General features: G+C 40.8%; 1 protein-coding gene across 1 annotated transcript; it reads left to right on the top strand.

Annotated features, from left to right (window-relative positions):
* The first annotated feature begins 392 nt into the window (after window positions 1-392).
* LOC144495202 (dihydropteridine reductase-like) lies at window positions 393-22,331 on the top strand. Its single transcript, XM_078215268.1, has 7 exons — window positions 393-550; window positions 833-925; window positions 1,834-1,930; window positions 2,626-2,766; window positions 10,660-10,768; window positions 14,377-14,460; window positions 20,454-22,331. Exons 1-7 carry the CDS (start codon window positions 458-460, stop codon window positions 20,557-20,559), a joined length of 723 nt encoding a protein of 240 aa, XP_078071394.1. The 5' UTR covers window positions 393-457; the 3' UTR covers window positions 20,560-22,331.
* The last annotated feature ends 305 nt before the right edge of the window (window positions 22,332-22,636 follow it).

The raw sequence follows: 22,636 nt of genomic DNA, 5'->3' as shown, positions 1-22,636 counted from the left end.
TAGGGCCAAATGGCCTCTTCTGCACTGTAGGGATTCTATGATCTCTTCCACCATCTTGTCCACGGTCAGGAGGTCAAGTCTTCCCATGACCAGGGACTGGAAGGCATATGTGAAACACCAGGAATAATACTGTTAAGTTTACATTTCCTTTGTTTTCTGATTTAGTTCATTCTTCATTATGCCCTCTTTGTTTCGTTTGATGACACTTGAGGCCACCAATTGTCCTTACTGGTTGATTTAGAAAAGGCCTCAGTGGAGAGAACAGTGACTCTGACTTTGTGCTGTTACCAGCTTTATATATACACACACACACATAGTAGTGTGTAGTGAGGCCTCCGGAGGGAGGGTGGTGCTAAGACAGGATAGAGTCGGTTCCTCTTGCGGGGTGGGCTGGGATTGCTTCTTTTATTAAAAGTCTTTAGTTGCCGTTTGCATATCTGTCGCCAGAGAGAGAGAAATGGCAATGGCAGCAGCTCATAAAGTGATCGTATATGGAGGAAAGGGAGCTCTGGGAAGCAAGTGTGTCGAGTTCTTTAAATCCAAACACTGGGTATGTAGCAAATCGAAGGAACGAGGATCTCCCAGGCAGGCTGGAGGGGCGCGGATAATTTAGTGAGAGTGAAAATAATGCTGCATATGGTTTCAGATTGCAACTTGTCATTTCCCATTTTTAACAATGAATTAAACGTTAAACTGTGTCACTTGCCACCACACTGAAAACATTCCGGTTGGTTACAAGTGAAGCTCTAGCTTGGTTACAAACCGGCCATGTCTTTCAGATTGTGGTGGAGTTTCATTCCCGTCTGAATCCAATAACTTTTCTCGGTTGCAGTGGGTTGCTTCCATTGATCTCGCGTCTAATGAAGAAGCGAATGCGAATATAATTGTGAAGATGAGCGAGTCCTTCACTGAGCAGGCGGAGCAGGTAATGCATGTTATTGCAACTTACTGACAGATACAATAAAGGCACAGCAGGTAATGAGTGTTACTGTAACTTATACAATACAGGCAGCAGGTAATGAATGTTATTGTAACTTATACAATACAGGCAGCAGGTAATGAATATTACTGTAATTTATACAATACAGGCAGCGGGTAATGAATGTTACTGTAACTTATAGAATACAGGCGGAGCAGGTAATGAATGTGACTAACTTATACAATACAGGCGGAGCAGGTAATGAATGTTACTGTAACTTATACAATACAGGCAGAGCAGGTAATGACTGTTACTGTAACTTATACAATACAGGCAGAGCAGGTAATGAATGTTACTGTAATTTATACAATACAGGTAGATCAGGTAACGAGTGTTACAGTAACTTATACAATACAGGTAGAGCAGGTTATGAATGTTACTGTACCTTACTTGCAGATATGGTACAGGTGGAGCAGGTATTGAATGTTACAATAACTTACAGATACAGTACAGGTGGAGCAGGTAATGAATGGTAGAATAACTTACTAATAGATGCAGTACAGGCGGAGCAGGCAATGAATGTTACAACAGGCAGAGCAGGTAATGACTGTTACAGTAACTTACAGATACAGTACAGGCAGAGCAAGTAATGAATGTTACCATAATTTACTTGACATACAGTACAGGTGGAGCAGGTAATGAATGTTACAGCAACCTGTTGACAGATGCACTAGAGGTGGAGCAGGAATGAATATTACAGTAACTTACTAACAGATACAGTACAGGAACAGATCGTTAATGTTATAACAAATGTCACTGCCAGATCCAGGCAGAGCAGATAATACATTATATCTTAGTTATAGATTATAATGTGGATGTCTATTAATTTTAACACGCAACTCTCATTTCTATAGGTTACCATAGATGTCGCCCGTCTTCTTGGGGAACAGAAGGTGGATGCCATTATCTGTGTAGCGGGTGGATGGGCAGGTGGTAGTGCAAAGGCAAAATGTAAGTGCCTATATTTTATACTATTAAACAATAAGATATGAATGTAAGCTTTATGAGCAAAGAAACTTTTTTAAAGTAACTTCCATAGTATTCATAAATTCCATTGCATCAAATGTTCGTGAGTTCTATTATCAATCATATCTTAAGATTCTTAAACCTTCTCACACATGGCTTGAGTCAGTGATGGATTCATCTTAAGTCAAATTTTTAATACTGTACTTGTGCATGGAAACAAGTACTGTTGTCTTCATTCACCTCTAATTTACATCTGCCTAAATTTACATTGTTTGTTCATGATACACCCAAAATCATTTCGGCCATTTAGCGATCAAATGTACACTTTAGCATGGAAAATAATAGTAAATATATTTTGTAAATATTTTAGATAGTCATTTACAGACATATGTAAATAAGAATTAACGTCAACCTGTCCTACACAGTGTAGAAGAATTGAACAGTTCCAGTCCTAACCCATGGCTGCACAGCCTTATGTCAAAGAAAATATCTTTTCTGTAAAATATTTGGATTATCTTCACTGTATCCTTGTAATGTACTAAGTAAAAAATAATTGTGTAATGAATTTATGCTACCTCAGAAAACATGATTTCTTTCCCTTTGATTTTTTTTTTTTGCTGCAGTATTTCCCCTGAATACATATAACCAATTGGTGGACTAATGTTGTTTATTTCCCAAAGCTCTTTATAAAAACGCTGACTTGATGTGGAAACAGAGCATGTGGACATCAACAATCTCCAGCCATTTAGCTACAAAACATCTCAAAGATGGTGGCTTGCTGACACTGACAGGTGCAAGTGCTGCTTTGAATGGGACAGCAGGTGAGCAGACACTATGAGCTGAACTCTTCCTATCATCAGTGTTAGCACCCGCAGCTACCGACTGTTAAATATATTGAATTGGCTGTTAAATTCTGTAACATGAAGTGCCACCCCCGTATAGCATTTCTATCATTTAAATGTTTCTTGTGCACATTCACATTTGTGTACGCATTGGACATCAAGGTGGAATTAGGCTCATTAATTCATCACTCAGATCCAATTTTCATATTTGGACAAAAGTATGATAATCTTGTTTTCTGCTTTATAAATTTTTTTAAATTTTCTAAATAATTGTCATAGGGCATTGAACTTGTTTGACACACAGGTTCCCCTCCCAGTCACACACCATCCTGCCTTGGATATTTATCACCGTTCCTTCACTGTCGCTGGGTCAAAATCCTGGAACTCCCTCCCTAACAGTACTGTGGGTGTACCGACAACACACGGCCTGCAGAGTTTCAAGGAGGCTGCTTGCCATCACCTTCTCCAGGGCAATTAGGGATGGGCAATAAATGCCAGCCTAACCAATGAAGCTCACACCCCTTGAATGAATAAAAAAACAAATTCAGCCTCTTGTGGTAAATGGTGGAATAAGCATTTTGCTGGGTAAGCATTTTATAAATAGATAACAGAGCAGAAACATTGGCCTCAGTGTTTCCTGGGCTGAGTGGGATTTAAATGCTTGGGGATAGCAGTGTGAGTGGCGAGAGTTCTGATGGAACATTCTGGTAGCCTGGGTTTCCCAAATCACTGTGGAGTTTTTTTTAAACCAGTTCCAAGGTCCAGACGCCAGTATGGTTGACAGGCTGGGCTCCTGTTGTGTGGGGAACATTCCAGAAAGGGCCAAAATCAGGGACAGGCAAATGGAAATCGTGAAGCAGGGGATGGGTACAGTGTGGTTCATGAGAGTCGGGGTGATCATGGAGGCATGGGCGAGGAGGGGGTGTCAAACAGAGATAAGGGAAATCAGAGGTGCCGGAGATCATAGGGTATTGAGAATGTGATTGTTAAGGGGAGGGGGTCCTAACTGCATGGAATGAGAAACAGGGTAGGTTGGAGAGATCACAATAAGCACTCATGCTCATCTTGGCCCGGAGCAGTGCTGGAAACTGAGAAACCTGGCTGGCCAGTGTTGGAGCTGAAAAAGAGAAAATCTGAGGCATGCAGATTCATTAATATGTTTAAATTAAGCTGCCTCCTGGGAATGGGCTGGTTGCCCACCTCTGTCAAGAAGTGTGTATGTTTGAGGCAGGTTGAATTCGGGTTTGAGATTTCAAAAAGCTTTGGTGGAAAAAGCTAGTTCCAATGACATTGTAGATTTACTCTGACTTATGATTGAATTATCCCTTCTGGAAGATAGAAATTAATGAAAGAGCAATATCTACTATACTAATCCAGAATGCAGACTGGTCTGGATACAGAGTTGTGAACGTGAATCATTATGTGAAAGTTTGAGTCTCCCTCTAACCTTACCATCTCTCTAATGCGTAGGTTAGAGGGATTAGCGTAGGTTAGAGGGATTAGCAAGTAAATATGTAGGGATAGGGCCTGGGTGTGATTGTGGTCGGTGCAGACTCGATGGGCCGAATGGCCTCCTTCCGCACTGTAGGGTTTCTATGATTTCTATGATTTCTAATGGCTTCAGATAGAGTAGCCAATTTAACAAAACATATTAAGAAATGGTTGTTTTAAGTTTAAAAAAAAATGGAGCCAAAGAAATTTAAATATTTGTTTCTTCAATTCATAGAGCTGTCAATAAAATGTATGTTAAAGCAAAACCCACAAATGTTTTAATTTTAATTGAATGGCCTGACCCTGCCCTTGGATACATGATTGTAAAGTCCATTGATCGAGATCTATGTACGTCAAGGTAAATAATTTAGTTTAATAATTGTCAGAATTACACTGCCAAGCTTTGAAAACTCCAGTAGGATTTCTACACCAAAACTGAAAGAAAATCTAACTCAATAACTCCATATTTATTATAGTCAGCAGAATATTTTTGTAGAAAAATATTGTACTGATTACAAGATGGAGAAAGCGCAGAGTTTTAAAATCATTGAGCAAACTTGTGTGAGTCAAAAGTCTTTAAAAAATCTTTTTTCGTGTTTGTTACAGTTCTGAGAAGATACATAGGAAATAAATTTACAATGCTAGTGTAAGTTTAACCACTAGTTCCTGACTGATCAAGAACCACACAAGTGTGGAATAGATAAGCAAAACAGATTTATTCAATTTAATGTGATAAATTAACACTAATCCCCTTGGATTTGTGTTGCCCAGTTAGATAGAACTTATGTGCAAGCAATATGATTGGGTTAAATTACTTCATTGTCCATCCCTAAGCACAAAGCAGGCGTGCACGTTCCTCACATCATTTTAACAGATCTTTCTGGTACAACAGGTAATTCAGATACAGCTACCCCAGGCCTGCAACGTGCAGCTTGTGATTTCACATCTGATAGTAACAGCTTACAGGTCAACTTGCTACATACATCTTTAGCTAAACTTAACTGTCATGCCTTGCAGTTACATTCTAACATACATCCTGAACAAACATGTTCTGAACAATCATTAATGAAGCAAAATAATTAAGATACAATAAAAAGAGTAAAACAAGGTAAACACAAGAAGAACATTACTCAGTGACTTAAATTAACAGTCATACATTGTGAACCAGTCTTATATTTGACATCCTAAATATATTTATACAGCACATTCTTGAGTCTACTTGACATTAGCAGAGCATGGCATTATGGTTGTTCTTTCAGAGTGTACAGACAGGGATGAAAGAAGACTGAGCTCCACATTTCCTTTCTTTACTCTCCATGATCAGTGTGTTTTTATTTGGAAAGATGTGTGTGTTTTTCAACTTGAATGTGTGGTCAATATTTGAAGAATCAGCAGCAGGATTTCATGAGTTTAAATAAAGAATATTATTTATTCTCACATTCACCCCAGAAGTCTAACACTGTGTAGATCACTTGTCACTCGCAAACTCACACATGCAAAAAATATTAGGTAAAGAGGATAGTGCACTTTTACTAGTTGTAAACAAAAGAATAGTTCCTAATTCACTTGTCGGAACAGTATTAATTGCAGGTCTGTTGAAGGTGTTTGAAGGATCGTCCGCACTAGTTCACCACATTCTCTATCTCATTCCTGCACTCTGTCTCATCATTGTTTGAGATCTGAAGGATCGTCTAGATAGTTGTATATCAAGATGATTGCAGGATTCCCTCAGCAAGTTATCAAGTGAGACACATGTAGTTTCCTTAACAGGATGTCAAGTTTCTGTACTGGTAAACTCTGAAAAGAAACCAGGCTGGGAAACTTTTAAGATGTAGCACTCTCCAGGTTTAAAAAAGTGTGGCCCTACAGCCTTTTTCTTGTTGCTGATGTCCTGTAGCAGGAGTTCAGTACAGACTGACTAGTTTCTCTCTCGTTCGTGGGTTTGTGATCTGAAACACTTCAGATTTATGATCTGAAGTCAGTTTCATTCACATGATCAACCGCAATTGTCCACCCAGTTTGGAAATGGAAAGCCATTGCAATAAAATGGGAGACAGATATTGGCTTTTCACACCAATGAGTGATTAACTAATTTCTGCAGCTTTGCTTTGTGAAATATTGAGCTCAAAAACAGTGGGTCTAGGAGTCTATAGGTTTCGAGTTTTGGGTAGTTCCTTCAAAAGGAAATGTTGTTGTCAGTGGAAACCACTATGTTGGCCATAAATAAAATGACTAACATCTGTATCCAGACCTTTCAGACCTTTTTGATGATAAAAGCATTATTGTGCAATGATCTTTCTGGTTGACAGATTCTTTTTATTTGGAAAAGATTTCCTGAGCTTTGAAAAGTAGTATGATGTACAAAATATTGTATACTACTTAAAATATGCATCCAGTTTGTGATCGCCATATTTCATTTATAATATTGTGTGAATAAACAGCTGGATTTTAACCTATCTTTTACAACAAATCTATTGAGACTGGTTAAAATAATGTGAACTTATTAAAAGAATTAAAAATGCTTGGTGTTTCTCTGTCTAATGAGTTGCTAGTCTCGTTCAAACTGTTGGGCGTAGCGGGTATAGGGATGGTCATCTGTTTCCTCATGGATGGTCTTGGACACATTCCTGATGGCCAACCAAGAATAAAATAAACATTCAGCTTCTATGTACCAGCAAATGTTAATACTGGTTCCTGGATTCTGCGATCATTTTCAATTTTTACTCTCGACTTCAGGAACATTCATGAAAGAGATCTATCAAAAAGAAAACTCAGTTTTGATTTGATTTGATTTATTATTGTCACATGTATTAACATAGAGTAAAAAGTATTGTTTCTTGTGCACTATACAAAGCATACCATTCATAGAGAAGGAAATGAGAGAGCGCAGAAAGTAGTGTTACAGTCATAGCTAGGGTGTAGAGAAAGATCAGCTTAATGCAAGGTAGGTCCACTCAAAGGTCTGACGTCAGCAGGGAAGAAGCTGTTCTTGAGTCAGTTCGTATGTGACCTCAGACTTTTGTATCTTTTTCCCGACGGAAGAAGGTGGAAGAGAGAATGTCCGGGTGCGTGGGGCCCTTAATTATGCTGGCTGCTTTGCCGAGGCAATGGGAAATGTAGACAGAGTCAATGGATGGGAGGCTGGTTTGCGTGATTGATTGGGCTTCATTCACAACCTTTTGTAGTTTCTTGCGGTCTTGGGCAGAGCAAGGAGCCATACCAAGCTGTGATACAACCAGAAAAAATGCTTTCTATGGTGTGGTGCATCTGTAAAAATTGGTGAGAGTTGTAGCTGACATGTTAGATTTCCTTGGTCTTCTGAGAAAGTAGAGGCATTGGTGGGCTTTCTTAACTATAATGTTGGCATGGGGGGACCAGGACAGGTTGTTGGTGATCTGGACACCTAAAAACTTTGAAGCTCTTGACCCTTTCTACTTCGTCCTCGATGATGTAGACAGGGGCATGTTTTCCTCTACGCTTCCTGAAGTCAATGACAATCTCCTTCGTTTTGTTGACATTGAGGGAGAGATTATTGTTGCCGCACCAGTTCACCACATTCTCTATCTCATTCCTATACTGCCCCACTACGGTGGTGTCATCAGCAAACTTGAAAATCATAATGGAGAGGAATTTGGCCACACAGTCTTGGTGTATAAGGAGTATAGTAGGGGGTTGAGAACACAGCCTTGTGGGGCACCGGTGTTGAGGATGATCGTGGAGGAGGTGTTATTGCCTATCCTTACTGATTATGGTCTGTGAGTTAGGAAGTTCAGGATCCAGTCGCAGAGGGAGGAGCCAAGACCCAGGCCACGGAGTTTGGAGATGAGTTTCGTGGGAATAATGGTGTTGAAGGCTGAACTGTAGTCAATAAATAGAAGTCTGACATAGGTGTCTTTGTTATCGAGGTGTTCCAGGGTTGAGTGCAGGGCCAAGGAGATGGCATCTGCTGTGGACCTGTTGCAGCGATAGGCAAACTAGTGGATCCAGGCAGTCTGGGAGGCTGAAATTGATTCGTGCCATGACTAGCCTTTTGAAGCATTTCATAATGATGGATGTCAGAGCCACCAGCCATTGTCATTAAGGCACGCTGCTTGGTTTTTCTTTGGTACCGGGATGATGGTCATCGTCTTAAAGCAGATAGGGACCTCAGATTGTTGTAAAGAGAGGTTGAAGATGTCTGCCAATACCCTGCCAGCTGATCCATGCAGGATCTGAGTGCTCGTCCGGGTACCCCATCTGAGCCAGTCGCTTTCCGTGGGTTGACCTTCGAAAAAGCTGCTCTGACACCTGCAATGGTGACCCCAGATACAGGTCCAGCCAGGGCTTCCAGGGTGGAAGGCATGTTCTCGCTGCCCTCGCTGACGGGCATAGAATGCATTGAGCTCATCAGGGAGGGGTGCATTGGAGCCAGTGATTTTACATGCCTTTATCTTGTAACCTGTTATGTCTTGCAGACCTTGCCATAGTCGACGGGGTCTGTGTGGCTAGCCTGGGACTCTAGCTTCGTCTGGTACTGTCTTTTGGCATTTTTGATGGATCTCCTTAGATCGTGTCTGGCTTTCTTGTATAGGTCAGGGTTGCCTGACTTAAACACCTCAGACCTGGACTTCAGCAAGCAGCGGATATCCCTGTTCATCCATGGTTTCCGGTTGGGGAACACACGGATTTGCTTCTTTGGCACACAGTCTTTTGCACACTTACTAATGAAGTCAGTTACTGCAGTGGCGTACTCGTTCAGGCTGGTCGCAGAGTTTTTAAATACTGACCAATCCACTGACTCCAAGCAGTCCCGTAGGAGATTATCCGATTCCTCAGACCAACATTGCACGACTTTCTTTGATGGATTTTCCCACTTCAGTTTTTGCTTGTAAGCCAGGAGCAGGAGCACAGCTTTGTGGTCTGATTTGCGTGGGAGGGCGATAGAGCAGTAGGCATGTTTGATATTTGTGTAGTAGTGGTCTAGGATGTTTGGTCCCTGGTGGAACAGGAGATGTGTTGGTTATAACTTGGTAGTACACTCTTGAGCTTGGCCTGATTGAAGTCCCCGGCCACAATGTTCAGGATGGTATTGAAAAATGCAAGAAAGAATACAGCATGATTGACTTTTCCTCCCTTGATTGAATGCAATAAAACTGGGATCTCACTGCTGAATTGGCTCTCCTCTATACACTGGATGGAAGGTTAGGATGAACTTCTTACTGCAGACCTTCATAAATCCTTCCCTTTAAAGTCTCTTTCCTCTACTTTTCCAGCTGCTTTATTTTCTAACTCCTTCATTGCATGGTTAGATCAATCATGAATTAATTGAATGATGGAACAAGAGGTTGAACAATCTGCAACTATTCCTGCCCCTCTGCTTTGTTCTGCTCTGCAATTTTTAAATTAATATTGGAAGTGCAAATACATATAAAAGCATATTTTTTCACATTTTTGCCTATACATAGAATAGAATCATAGAATTTCTACAGTGCAGAAGGAGGCCATTCAGCCCATTGAATCTACACTGACCACAATCCCATCCAGTCCCTATGTCCATAGCCCCATGTATTTACCCTGCTAGTCTCCCAGACACTAAGTGGCAATTTAGCATGGCCAATCAACCTGACCCGCACATCTTTGGACTGTGGGAGGAAACCGGAGCACCCGGAGGAAATCCACACAAACATAGGGAGCATGTACAAACTCCACACAGACAGTGACCCAAGCCGGGAATCGAATCCCGGTCCCTGGCACTGTGAGGCAGCAGTGCTAACCATTGTGCCACCCACGTCATGTAAACTTTGATTAGCATTTTAATACATGTTTTCAAAACTGCCAACTTTTTGTTTTGTTTTGGGAGCTAATAATTCTAACAACTCCATGTGAAAACGATTTATAGCTTGTGGCACGATCCTGATGGTGAGTTGATTTTAGCTCCAGTGTGCTTAATCACACAAAAATCCAACCCAGATATTACTTGGTGAGTCTTGCTGGAATTTGTGGAAAACTGGTGAAGATGGTGTGATGCTTGTCTGTGATTCTGAATCAGCCATTGATGTTTGCTGTTCAATTTCCTATATAGAGAACAACAACATGGGTAAAGTACCAAAAGCTGCCAGTGTCATGAAACTGGCATATTGGTAGGCTTGTAAAGTTTGAAACTGAGAGTTTTTTTTAGTGCCTTTCAACAGTGAATAAAACAAAGCAGAAAAAACATTTACCATGCAGCTTTCAGTTTATGTTGGAATCATTTATTTGACGTAAAAGATTATTTCATACAAGATCTGTTTGAGAAACGGACGCTAATTGTTGTTTGAACAATGATTCGCAGTGATCTTTCCGGACCATTTGTAGTATATTTGACTGCAGTCAGGTTTAAGTTTTTAAATTCCTTTCTTTTAGGGATGGTGGGATATGGCATGGCAAAGGCAGCTGTTCATCAGCTCTGTCGGAGTCTAGCTGGAGAAAAAAGTGGAATGCCCCCTGGATCTTCTGCTCTTGCAATTCTCCCGTAAGTGTCGATAATTACAGTCCTACAAGACTCGATAATGTTCGCTTTCCCATTAGAGGAGAAAATTACTAGTGGCTTTCATAATAGCAGTTGGCATAAAGTGACAGAGGTCGAAAGCTGATATTTAGAGTGTTATTAATGTTTTTTTTAAACTTCAAAAATGCTTAAGAGTCAAAACATTTTAGTGCTGTTCAAACACCTTTTCAGTGTGTTAATTATTCAACAGTTCTCTGAGAAGGCTGTGTTTTATGTGTATATGTGTGCAAAAATGAGAGAATACACTTGTATTTATTTCATGTTTTATTGCACCCTCAGGATTTACTCAAGTGCTTGAAGCAAATTAATTACTTTTGTTACATATTTGCTGGGAGTTAATTGCTTATTAGTTTCTCGTCATCTGTGTAAGACCAGAACATGTCTCTTTAATCTGTAACGCCTCTTCTAAGCATTTTAGCTGCTGTTCTTGCCCCGAAGCCATCACTTATGTTTTTCCCTCTTAGCACATATAGGATCATTCATTCCTTATCCAAAACTCTGCTCCTTGTGTCCTATCCTACACAAAGTCCAACTCGCCCATCATGACTTTGCTTGTTGACCTAGGTTAGTCAATGTCCCCCAGTGCCTCAGAATTAAAAGTCAGAACCTTGTATTGATCATAGTTCTTGTGGAGCATTTTGGAACATTTAATTATATAAGAAGTACTATATAAATGTGATTTGTTATTTGCTTGCTGTGGCATTGGCCTTGCCTTTCTCTCTTTCTGTAACCTGCTTCAGCCTTTCAACTTTCCAATATCTCTGTGTTTCTCCAGCTCTGAACGCCCCCCCCCCCCCCCACCTCTGCTTCGCAGTTGGTTGCTCTGTCTTCAATCGACTAGGCCCTAAGCTTTGAAATTTGTTTTGAGCCTCGCCATCTCTCTCTCTTTTAAGACCCTCCTTAAAACTCTCCACTTTGTTCAAGCTTTTAACCACCACTCCTTAACATTGGTTCTTCTGCAGGGAGGAGGTTAAAGCTGAAGACCATTCTGAATAGCACAAGATGAGTTAACAAGAGCAAACGCAATTACCATGATTCTTTTTATTAATTCATGTGATGTGAGCATGGCTGGTGAGGTTAGCATTTAGTTCCCATCTTTAATTGCACTTGAGTAGGTGGTGGTGAGCCACTTCCATGGACCACTGCAGCCTATGTGGTAGGTACACCCACAGTGCTGTTAGAGCAATGAAGAGTGGCATTATGGTTCCAAGTTACGATGGAGTGGAACTTGGTCCCATGTATCTGCTGCCCTTGTCCTTCCCAGGTAGAAGCGGCTGCAAGTTTGAAAGGCGCTGTCGAAGGAGCCTTGGTGAGTTGTAGTTGGTGCACACTGTTGTCACTATGCATTGAAGGGTGAAGGGAGTAAATGTTTACGGTGATGAATGGGGTGCTGATCAAGCAGGCTGCCTTATAGATGGTGGATCCTTGAGTGTTGTTAGAGCTGCACTAATTTTGGTAAGTGGAGGGTACTCCATCATGTGGTGTTTCATCTTGATATCATGGTATGAATCGAATTATCTGAAGACTGACATCTGTGATGTGAGAAAGGAGGAGGACAAGATGGATCATCCACTCGACATTTCACTTCTGGCTGAGGATGATTGCAAATGTTTCTGTCTTGCCTTTTGCATCGAAGTGCTGGGCTCCCCCATCATCAAGGATGGGGAGGTTTGTGGAGCCACCATCTCTCGTTAGTTGTTTAATTGCCCACCACCATTTGCAATTGGATGTGGCAGGACTGTAAAGCTTTGATCTGATTGTGCGGTGGTTTAGCTCTGTCGATAGCATGCTGCTTTCACTGTCTAGCATGCATATCATACTGTGTTGTAGCTTCAGCAAGTTGGCACCTCATTTTATGTGTGCTTGTTGCTGTTCATGGCATTCTCTCTTATGCTCCTCATTGAACCTGGGTTGACCTCCAGCTTGACGGTAATGGTAGAATGAGGAATATGCAGTTCCGTGAAGTTACAGATTGTGGTTGAATATAATTCTGCTGCAGATGATGGCCCACAGTGCTTCAGGAATACTCAGTTTTAAGCTGGTAGATCTGTTCTGAATCAATGCTGTTTAGCATGGTGACAGTGCCCTCCATTGTGAAAAGGGAACTTAGTCTCCACCACAACTGCGTGCTAATTATTTCTATCGCTACTGTTGTGGACAGACTAATCTGTGATGGGTAGATTAATAGATGTCAGTAAGGAGGTCTGGTATCTAGTATCGCCCAGTGCTGGAACCACCACTTTGCTAGTTTGGCACTGTCAGGTTTGGACTGCCAGGTTGGCACTGCCCTGCCAAGTCCATGACCACCCAGGGCTGCACTCAGTGCCCCTGGAGTGGTCATCTCGACTGGCTGCAGAGTAGCAGTAATTCCAGCTGGCATGATGTCATGCCGGCAGGGGAACATTTGTCATCCCTGGAAGATACAGCGTTGGCATATATAACCGTATTTAAATTGATGGTAAAAGCAAAATACTGCGAATGCTGGAATCTGAAACAAAAACAAAATGCTGGAAAATCTCAGCAGGTCTGACAGCATCCGTGGAGAGCGAATAGAGCCAACATTTTGAGTCTGTATCAAAATGGTCATTCAGACTCAAACATTGGCTAAAGATAGTAATTAGTTTCTCACCCTCACTGGGCTTGAACCTGATTACATCGCTGGCGGGATCTGCGGAAGATTTCATTCTGAGATTTCCCCTGTGCAAATCCAGTTATGGTCCTCTCGCAAGAGTTGGTGGTCATAACGGAATTTACACCTGCTTCGAGTGGGCCATGGAAAATCCCGGCCATTATCTAGTTACTGACGTATTTCTGTTTACAAGAACTTTCCATGTGCAAATTGGCTGCTGTGTTTCCTACATTACAACTGTGACTGCACTTCATTCACTGTAAAACACTTTGGGACATGCTGAGTTTGTGAAAGGCAATATATAAATGCAAACATGCCTTTTTTCTACCCCACTGTTAACGGCAGGCAGAGATTAACTGTCTCAGTTCTACTCTGGAGCTACTTCCCTAACCATTCCCACCTCCTTAACTTTTCACATTTACTTTTCACATTTAAAGTAACTTCCTCAAAACCCATCTCTTTGGCATAGTCTTCAGGTACATCATCTAATCCCTTTCTTCCATGCTCTGTGTCCATTTCCATTACATTTATTTGTGTTGTACCTTTTTTGTGAAAGGCTAGTTGTTGAGACAGACACATTCGCTAAATTATCCTTACAATATTGCAAGCGTCATTGTCTGGGGTCAGTGATGTTTTTAATCTGTTATATCCTGGTAGCCTTGTTGAAGTAACCAATCACAATCTGCTTTCATCCTGCTTTCCAAGTGCTGTAAATGGAGCAGGCATAAGATAAATGGACTTACAACACAGACTAAAATTGCAATGCAGGAAAAATAGAATTGAATTCATTTTCAATTTGAAATGGGTCAGTGGAAGCCTGATGTGCAAGTATACTTTTACATTGCCAATTTCTGGGCAATCTGGCATTATTAGGTCTTCACCATGGTAACGTAACGTACGTATGACACAAAGGGCTTTCAACACAATTTAATTTATTTTGTAGTGTTACCTTGGATACACCGATGAACAGGAAATCAATGCCTACTGCAGATTTCAGCTCCTGGACACAGTTAGAATTTGTTGCTGAGTGAGTATCCAGCTAAATCAAATTGTCTGTAATCATTTCATGTCTATTTGTTACTATCTGGCTTTTGTTTGTCTGTCCAATGTCCAGGCTCCAGTTAAGAATTTTATTTGTCTAGCCTGAGGAAACGCTACAAATTGTACACAATATTATCAAGGACAGCTGACCTTTTGACAAACATTTCTTATCTTTGGTGACTCATTTACAGATGCCAGACTGATTGAAGGAAATTAATACCTTTCCATCAGTGACAGCAAGTGGAAAATCAAATCATCTTTTTGCATAAGTTAAGATCATCTTTTAAAAACACGTTGAAATCAACGGCTTATGCCCACAATTCTTTAGTTTTAATTAGAACATAACTTAGATTTTTTTTGTTGTGTTCCTTGAATAAAAATTAAAATGAACTATTCCATTTAAATCCTGTAAATTCAAAAAAAATTCAACTTCAGTGCATCATCCACCTTCATGCATGAGTTTAGAGTGATAGAAGGATATTTGACCACAGGAATCATCATAGCTAAGTTGGAGGATATTTGAACGCGGGAGGCATCGTATCAAGTCAGGCCCGATGTTTACCGAGTGCACTTTGCACCAGGGCTCACAGTTTTTATCTTAGCCAAGAACATAGACAATAGTTGTAATGCCCTTAGCTGAGATCAGTGAACTCAGCAAAGACCTGGAATGAAGTCTAAGATCTTCGTGGTCTATGTAGCTCAGTTCTGCACTGGACATTGAATTTACTGTAAGGCAGCGTTGTGGTAGTGTGGAATGCAAACTGGTACTGCCAAGGGGGAGGTGATGGCACAACGGTAATATCGCCAAACTGGTAATCTAGAGGCCCAGGCTAATGTTCTGGTAACACTGGTTCGAATCTCACCACAACATCTGGAGGCATTTAAATTCAGCGAAAACAAATCTGGAATTTGAAAAAAAAACTAGTCTCGGTAATAGTGACCACAGGAGATATCCTTCCCATCCTTATCTGGTCTGGCCTACATGTAACTCCTCACAACAATGTGCTTGATTCTTAAATGCCCTCTAAAATTGTTCAGCAAGCTATTCAGTTCTATGAAACCACTACAAAGGCAATGGCAAACCCAGCCCCGTCAAGATTGGGAGAGCTGTCTCACAGACTAGTCAAGCAACAGTCCAACATTGTCATTCTCACAGAATCATATCTTACAGATAATGTCCCAGAAACCACCATCATCATTCCTGAGTATGTCCCATCTCACCAGCAGGTCAGACCAACCAGAGGTGGCAAGAGGGTGATATACAGTCGGGAGGGAGTTGCCCTGGGAGCTTTGAACATTGGCCCTGGACGCAATGTAGTATCATGGCATTAGGTCAAACGTTGGCAAAGATTCCTTTTGCTGATTACCACTTACTACTTACTACCCTGATGAATCTAAACTCCTCCATGTTGAAGATTACTTGGAGAATGGAAAGGACACAGAATATAATCTGCATGGGGTACTTCACCAATGATAGCTTCGTAGCACCACTACTGACTGTGCTTGCCAATTCCTAAAGGATATAGCTGCAAGATTGGGTCTGCAGCAGATAGCGAGGGAACCAACAACAGGGAAAAACCCACTTGACCTTGTGCTTACTGATCTACATGTTGCAGATGCACTGTCCATGACCGTATTGGTAGGAGTGACCATCACACAATCCGTGTGGAGGCAAAGCCCTGTCTTCACATTGAGGATACTCTCCATTGTGTTGCATGACACTATGGCCGTGCTAACTGGGATAGATTTTGAACATAAAATCATAGAATCGCTACAGTGCAGAAGGAGGCCACTCGGCCCATCGAGCCTGTAACGACAACAATCCAACCCAAGCCCTATCCTTGTAACCCCACGTATTTAGACCATAAGACATAGGAGCAGAATTAGGCCACTCGGCCCATCGAGTCTGCTCCGCCATTCAATCATGGCTGATATTTTTCTCATCCCCATTCTCCTGCCTTTTCCCCATAAATCCTGATCCCCTTAATAATCAAGAACCTATCTCTCTCTGTCTTAAAGACACTCAATGACCTGGCCTTCACAACCTTCTGCGGCAAAGAGTTCCACAGAATTACCTTGCTAATCCCCCTAATACTAAAGGCAATTTATCATGGCCAATCAATCTAACCTGCACATCTTTGGACTATGGGAGGAAACCGGGTATGTGGAGGAAATCCACACAGGAAGAACGTGCAAACTCCACACACAGTCACCCAAGGCCAGAATTGAACCCAGATCCCTCGTGCTGTGAGGCATTTAAAATTTAAAACTGGGCATGCATGAGACTCTGTCATTAGGGTTCTGAACCAGAATCACAAATTACATTATGAAGCCAGACTAGGCCCCAACAATTTTTCTATTTTGGTATAAATGTGATGATAGGACGCTTCGCTCCAGGAGTATTTCCACTGACAAATTAGGAATATTTTATCAAAACAATCCGTATTCATAACACAATTTAAGTCTAACTCTAATAAAATGAAGCCGCTTACCTCTTAACAGTTGAACAATCTTTAAACATGAAAAGAAACAACTCTAATTTCTAACTCATTACTATTTCATTTCCAAGTAAGCAACGTTCTTCTTGCAGACTTAGAACCCATTTTTAATATAGTTAGCAATCACAAATATATTTGCTATAATGAGTGTAAAAAGGTTTGGAGTTTTCAGAGAGACGTAGAGCTTTTAGAAGCCTCAAATTCTCCTAGAACAGCCAAACTCTAATTCCTTTCTGCAAAAGCCTGTTTTTTTTCTGCCACAGATCCAGAACTGTATATAAACCACATCATCACATGACCCTGTCAATCACTCTAATCTAAAATCCCAGAGGAACTTAAGTAACAAAAGTCCATTAATTCTACTTAACATAGCCACTTACAAGGTTGAAATGAGTAATTATTCTGCTCTTCCAGGATCTGAGCTGTATTTCTTCCACATATACTGACTACCTGTAAAAAAAAAAAGCTGAACATGTATATATATTTGCACACTTTCATCACACTGTAAGCCACCTGTAGCAGCTGAATTGTATACAACCACAATATGTAACCTCGTGACCTGGCATTTCCCCCATGCTGCCATTACCATCAAGCCAGAGGATCAACCCTGTTTCAATGAAAAGCACAGGAGATGTTGCCAGAAGCAACACCAGACATACCTAAGAATGAGCTGTCAACCCAGTGAAGCTACAACACAGGACTATTTGTTTGCCAAACAGAGTATTCAGCATGCAATAAACAGAACTAAGTGATCCCATAACTAATCAATCAGATTTAAGCTCTGCCATGCAGCCATACCCAGTTGTGAATGTTGGGGTTAAACAACTCACTAGCGGAGGAGAATGATGGGGGAGCCCAGGAGGTCAGCACAAGGCACAGGGCTGAAGCATTTGCAGCAATTTAAGTTGGAACTACCGAATGGATGATCTATTTCTGCCTCCACTGTAGGTTCCTAACATCACAGATGTCAGTCTTCAGACAGTTCAGTTCACTCCACATGATATCAATAAACAGCTGAAGGCACTGAAAACTGCAAAGGCCATAGGCCCTGACAATTTTCCAAAAGTAGTACTGAAGACTTGTGCTCCAGGATGAGCCGCACCCCTAGCCAAGCTGTTCCAGTACAGCTACAACACTGGTATCTACTCGGCAATGTGGGAAATTGCCCAGGGATGTCCTGTCCACAAAAAGCAGCATAGATCCAATTTAGCCAATTAGCACCCCTTCAATCGACTCTTGGTTATCAGCCAAGCGAAGGAAGGGGTTATCGACAGAGTTATCAAGCAGCACTTTTTTTTGCATGTTCGTAGTTAACTAATCTAAACTATGAACAACAGAGAATAGATATTTTTGGAAACACTTCCTATTTCGACTGTTATCTGTAAAGGAAGAATGTGCAGAGTTACAGAGAGATGGCAGGGAAATGGTATTATGTGATTTGCTCATATGGAAAGCCAGTGCAGACATGATGGGCTGAATGTCATAGCAATTCTGTGAATAACCCACTCATTGACGCTCAATTTGGGTATTGCCAAAGCCATTAAGCTCCTGGCTTCATTACAACCATGATCCAAACATGGACAGAAGACCTGAGCTCCAGAGGTGCCTTGACATCAAGGCAACATTTCACTGAGTGTCGCATCAAGGAGTCCAAGCAAAATTGAATTAATGCGAATCGGAGAGAAAACTCACCACTGTTTGAAGTCAAACCCAGTACAAAGGAAGATGGTAAAGGCTGTCAATCATCTCAGTCCATGTGCATCACTGCAGGGGTTCTTTAAAGTAATTTTGAAGGCCCAACCATTTTCAGCTGTTTAATCAATGACCTTCCCTACGTCATAAGGTCAGAAATGGGGCTGTTCGCTAATGACCGCACAATGTTCAGCATCATTCATGACTCATCAGATACTGAAGCAGTCTGTGTCCATTTGCAGCAAGACCTGGACAACATTCAGGCTTGGGCTGATAAATAGCAAGTAACATTCATGCCACATAAGTCCCAGCAATGACCATCTCCAACAACTGAGATTCCTTGACATTCAATGGCAATACCATCACTGAATTCCCCACTGTCAACAGACTGGGGGTTACCATTGACCAGAAATTGAACTGGACTAACCACATAAGTACTATGGCTACAAACCAGGTCAGAGGGTGGGAATTCTGCAGCGAGTAACTCACTTCCTTTTGTTTTGATTTTGATTTATTGTTGTCACGTGTATTAGTATGCAGTGAAAAATGTTGTTTCCTGACTCCCCAAAGCTTGTCCACCATCAAGTCAGTGATATGATGAAATACTCTGCAGTTGCCTGGATGTGTGCAACTCCAACAACACTCAAGAAGCTTTACACCATCCAGGACAAAGCAGCCCTCATAATTGGCACCCCATCCACCATCTTAAACATTCACATCCTCCATCACTGACGGACAGTGGCAAGCAGTGTGTACTATCTACAAGATGCACTGCAGCAACTCACTAAGGGTGCTTCCACAGCACCTTCCAAACCCATGACCTCCACCACCAGCAGGACAAAGGCAGCAGATTCATGGGAACACACCAGCTGCGGGTTCCTCTCCAAGTCGCATACCATCCTGACCTGGAGCTACTTTGCTGTTCCTCCATGGTCGCTGGGCCAAAATCTTCGAACACCTTTCTTAACAGCAATAAATGCTGGCCTAGCCACATCCCACAAAAGATTAAGTAAATGATAAAAATTGTTTATAACTTTTAAAGTTTCCCTTGCAGAACTTTTCAGAACCATTGTGCTTGGAAGTACAAGCATCATAGAATAATAAGGTTGTGGTTGATCAGGATGCCATTTTGGCTGTGCTCATTGTTAGCTTTTGCACACTGACCACTGAGCTCTCAAATCCCATGTTCCTGTTCATTCCCCCTTAGTGTTTTTAATAGGCATTGTTTGTGCTTTTTGCATTATCCATTTCCTACTTGTCTTGATCTTCAGTTACTGCATCCTAACACCTCATCCCCTCTCACTTCGAGCATGTGACAACCTGAGGTGTGCATTGGACTCTTCTAGTCAGTGCAGTGTTTTGCTTGGCTAAAAGAAAGCTGTTATTTGTTATAGGAGGACATTTTCCCTCTCCTTGAGATTAGATATTTTACAACTACATTCTGATCAATCAGTAGTACAACTGAGAACTGCCCAAACTTCCCCAGCCAGAGCAGACCAACCAGATGATCAGTTTTGGGGTGCCAACTCTCCTGAGCAACAGCCTTGGACCAATCTCAAATATGATTGATTGACTGCCTTTATATTTTATGGAGCAATTTTGGGATAGTTCTCTCACTATCTTACTCAGAAGTTTGATAATCCAAAAAGGAAAATGAAAAGTATGGCATTCTCAGGCCTTTTTTAAAAGTTGAGAAAATTAATTTTGAAGCTTTGGTGAATCTCCCTCTTTTGTGTTTTAAAAAACTATTCTGTTTTGCTTAATGAGTATTTTTGTATATTTTTTCCAGGACCTTATTTAACTGGATGGATAAAGAAACCAGACCTACTTCAGGAAGCCTTATTCAGCTTATTACAACTGAAAGCAAAACTGAACTGATTCCTGCTCAACTTTAAGATGGAATTTCTATTGCAAAAGCATTAACATGGAAATCAGTTTAATTGTTTCATGAAGTGCCATTTAGCGTGTTCAGTAGTAGTTGAATTTTACCAGTCTCAATTTGGTGGGTGGCAGGGTGGGGTAAGAGGGAAGAATCAAACACTTGATTGCAACATTATTGGTTGGTTCCCATCTCATGCCAGTTTCCCCATTTAATTATTTGGACTCTCTTTTGCCACTTTACTTTTCCTCTTCTTTTCTTTAACTTTATCTCTTTTCACTGCACAATGTGTCCACAGAGTTACTTGAAATCAGAAAGTAGTTTGTCAACCTTCACTGCCCTAAACTTTCTCATGTCTTGTTTACTTGTGAGTTGGGTATACAGTTTAACGATCACCATTGGGTGCTTTTCTGTAATAAACACTGCTCAATATCAAAATGCCCTATTTAAATAACAAATTAATTTAAACGAATGGTGCAAGAACAATCCTCTAGCATCTCAGAACTCAAAGTAGGATGAGCAGGTTGAAGAGAATCTCTACTGAAAATCTGGTGACAAGAATTAATGCAACATGTTATTTTAAGTGGAGACATAACATAAGAAAGATAAATTTGCTCAATTCAGTTGAATCAATCAGAATTGCATTGAAGTGTTACCCTGATTGTAAGGGGAGCATTGATGGAGGGCTATACCAAACATTCAGAAATTTTCAAAACCTTCTAAAATGTCAAAATATGATTCATGTTTGTATTTGTAAATGATTTCAATGAAAAAAATAGTAGTTAAATATAGGAGGTGTATATTTTATTTATCGATTTCCCCAGTCCTGTTTTCCAACTAAGTGGACAAGAAAGTAACTTGCTGCGAGGTATATGCAATTATTCTAGAATAGTTACCAGAATGTTTGGGGCAGATACTTGGGTTAAGATTCTTGTTAATTATTTTTTAATTGTTTCCTCTTTCTGGGGAAATTCATCCCATTCCCTTTTCATGCCCCAGATCAGCAAGTGGAGGTAAATAACTTGTGTGGGGAAACTGTTTGGGGGAATCCATTCTTATTACATGGAAACATAATTTTAAAATTATCAAAACTTACAAAAATGTTATCTAGTGTGAAAATAACCAATAAAACCAGGGAGGTGACCTATTTGCAGGTCTCTGCTATTGCTGTTCCTTGTCTGTCTGTTATTGGTACAATAGTATTAACCCTCCTGCCAGGAAATTAACATTTTGTAACAAAAATCCAACTTGTGTGCGTTTTATAGGGTAGGAAGCTCAAATAGGTGTGAGGAACAGAAAGAGGCAAGTAGCTTTCAACTTGAAACTGCTTGAGCTTGGGAGTCCACCAGGTGGAGTGTTGAAGGAGCACAGTCACTTCTTGCCACTTTCGCCCAGAGATTCCAAAGAACAGGGAGCAGACTGTACGCCCATTGGCAGTCCTGTTTATTTCTGTTGGTACCACATGTGAACTGGCAACTGAACAACATAGCGAAAAATTTCACTCTGATGGTCTTACAGTCCATTCTATGTATCAGATGGTGATACATTTCCTTTTTAAAAATTCTTAAGCACTCTAGTTTTGTTTGCCTGTATAACTGTATGTGAGTGCTTCTATGTATGACAGTACCAATACAAACATCATACTGCTTCACACAAATGTCTTTATGTACCTTGTTGCCATGTGCACCTTGACAATGTGTTGTATAAAATGGAGATATTAAGATCACTGATATTTGTATTTGAGCCTTGTAGCCCTGCCATAAATAAAAGTATCTATTTCCTTGTTGATTCACTTTTCAATGCGTTGAAGATATTTTTGGGGTCTTGTGGGGAATGTTTGAGACCATTACACTGATTCAGCAGAACTGCCAGTCCGAAAGATGATACTTCAAATGTTAGCTGCTCTATTCATGCTTCCTAACCTATAAAATTAGAGGTGAAACATTTTCCTTCTCATAAAATAGTTTATTGCATATACAGTTCCTAATAGATGACAGTACATGCAAAGAAAGGCAATCTAATTGGACATTTATTTGCAGCATTCTCTGTTCTTGTTTCTAATTCCACATTTGTTGACTTAACTCTCTTGCTGT

This window comes from Mustelus asterias, chromosome 1 (assembly GCF_964213995.1).
Source record: "Mustelus asterias chromosome 1, sMusAst1.hap1.1, whole genome shotgun sequence".
In the NCBI taxonomy this organism is placed as follows: Eukaryota; Metazoa; Chordata; class Chondrichthyes; order Carcharhiniformes; family Triakidae; genus Mustelus; species Mustelus asterias.
This window is presented reverse-complemented; position numbering and strand designations above follow the sequence as displayed.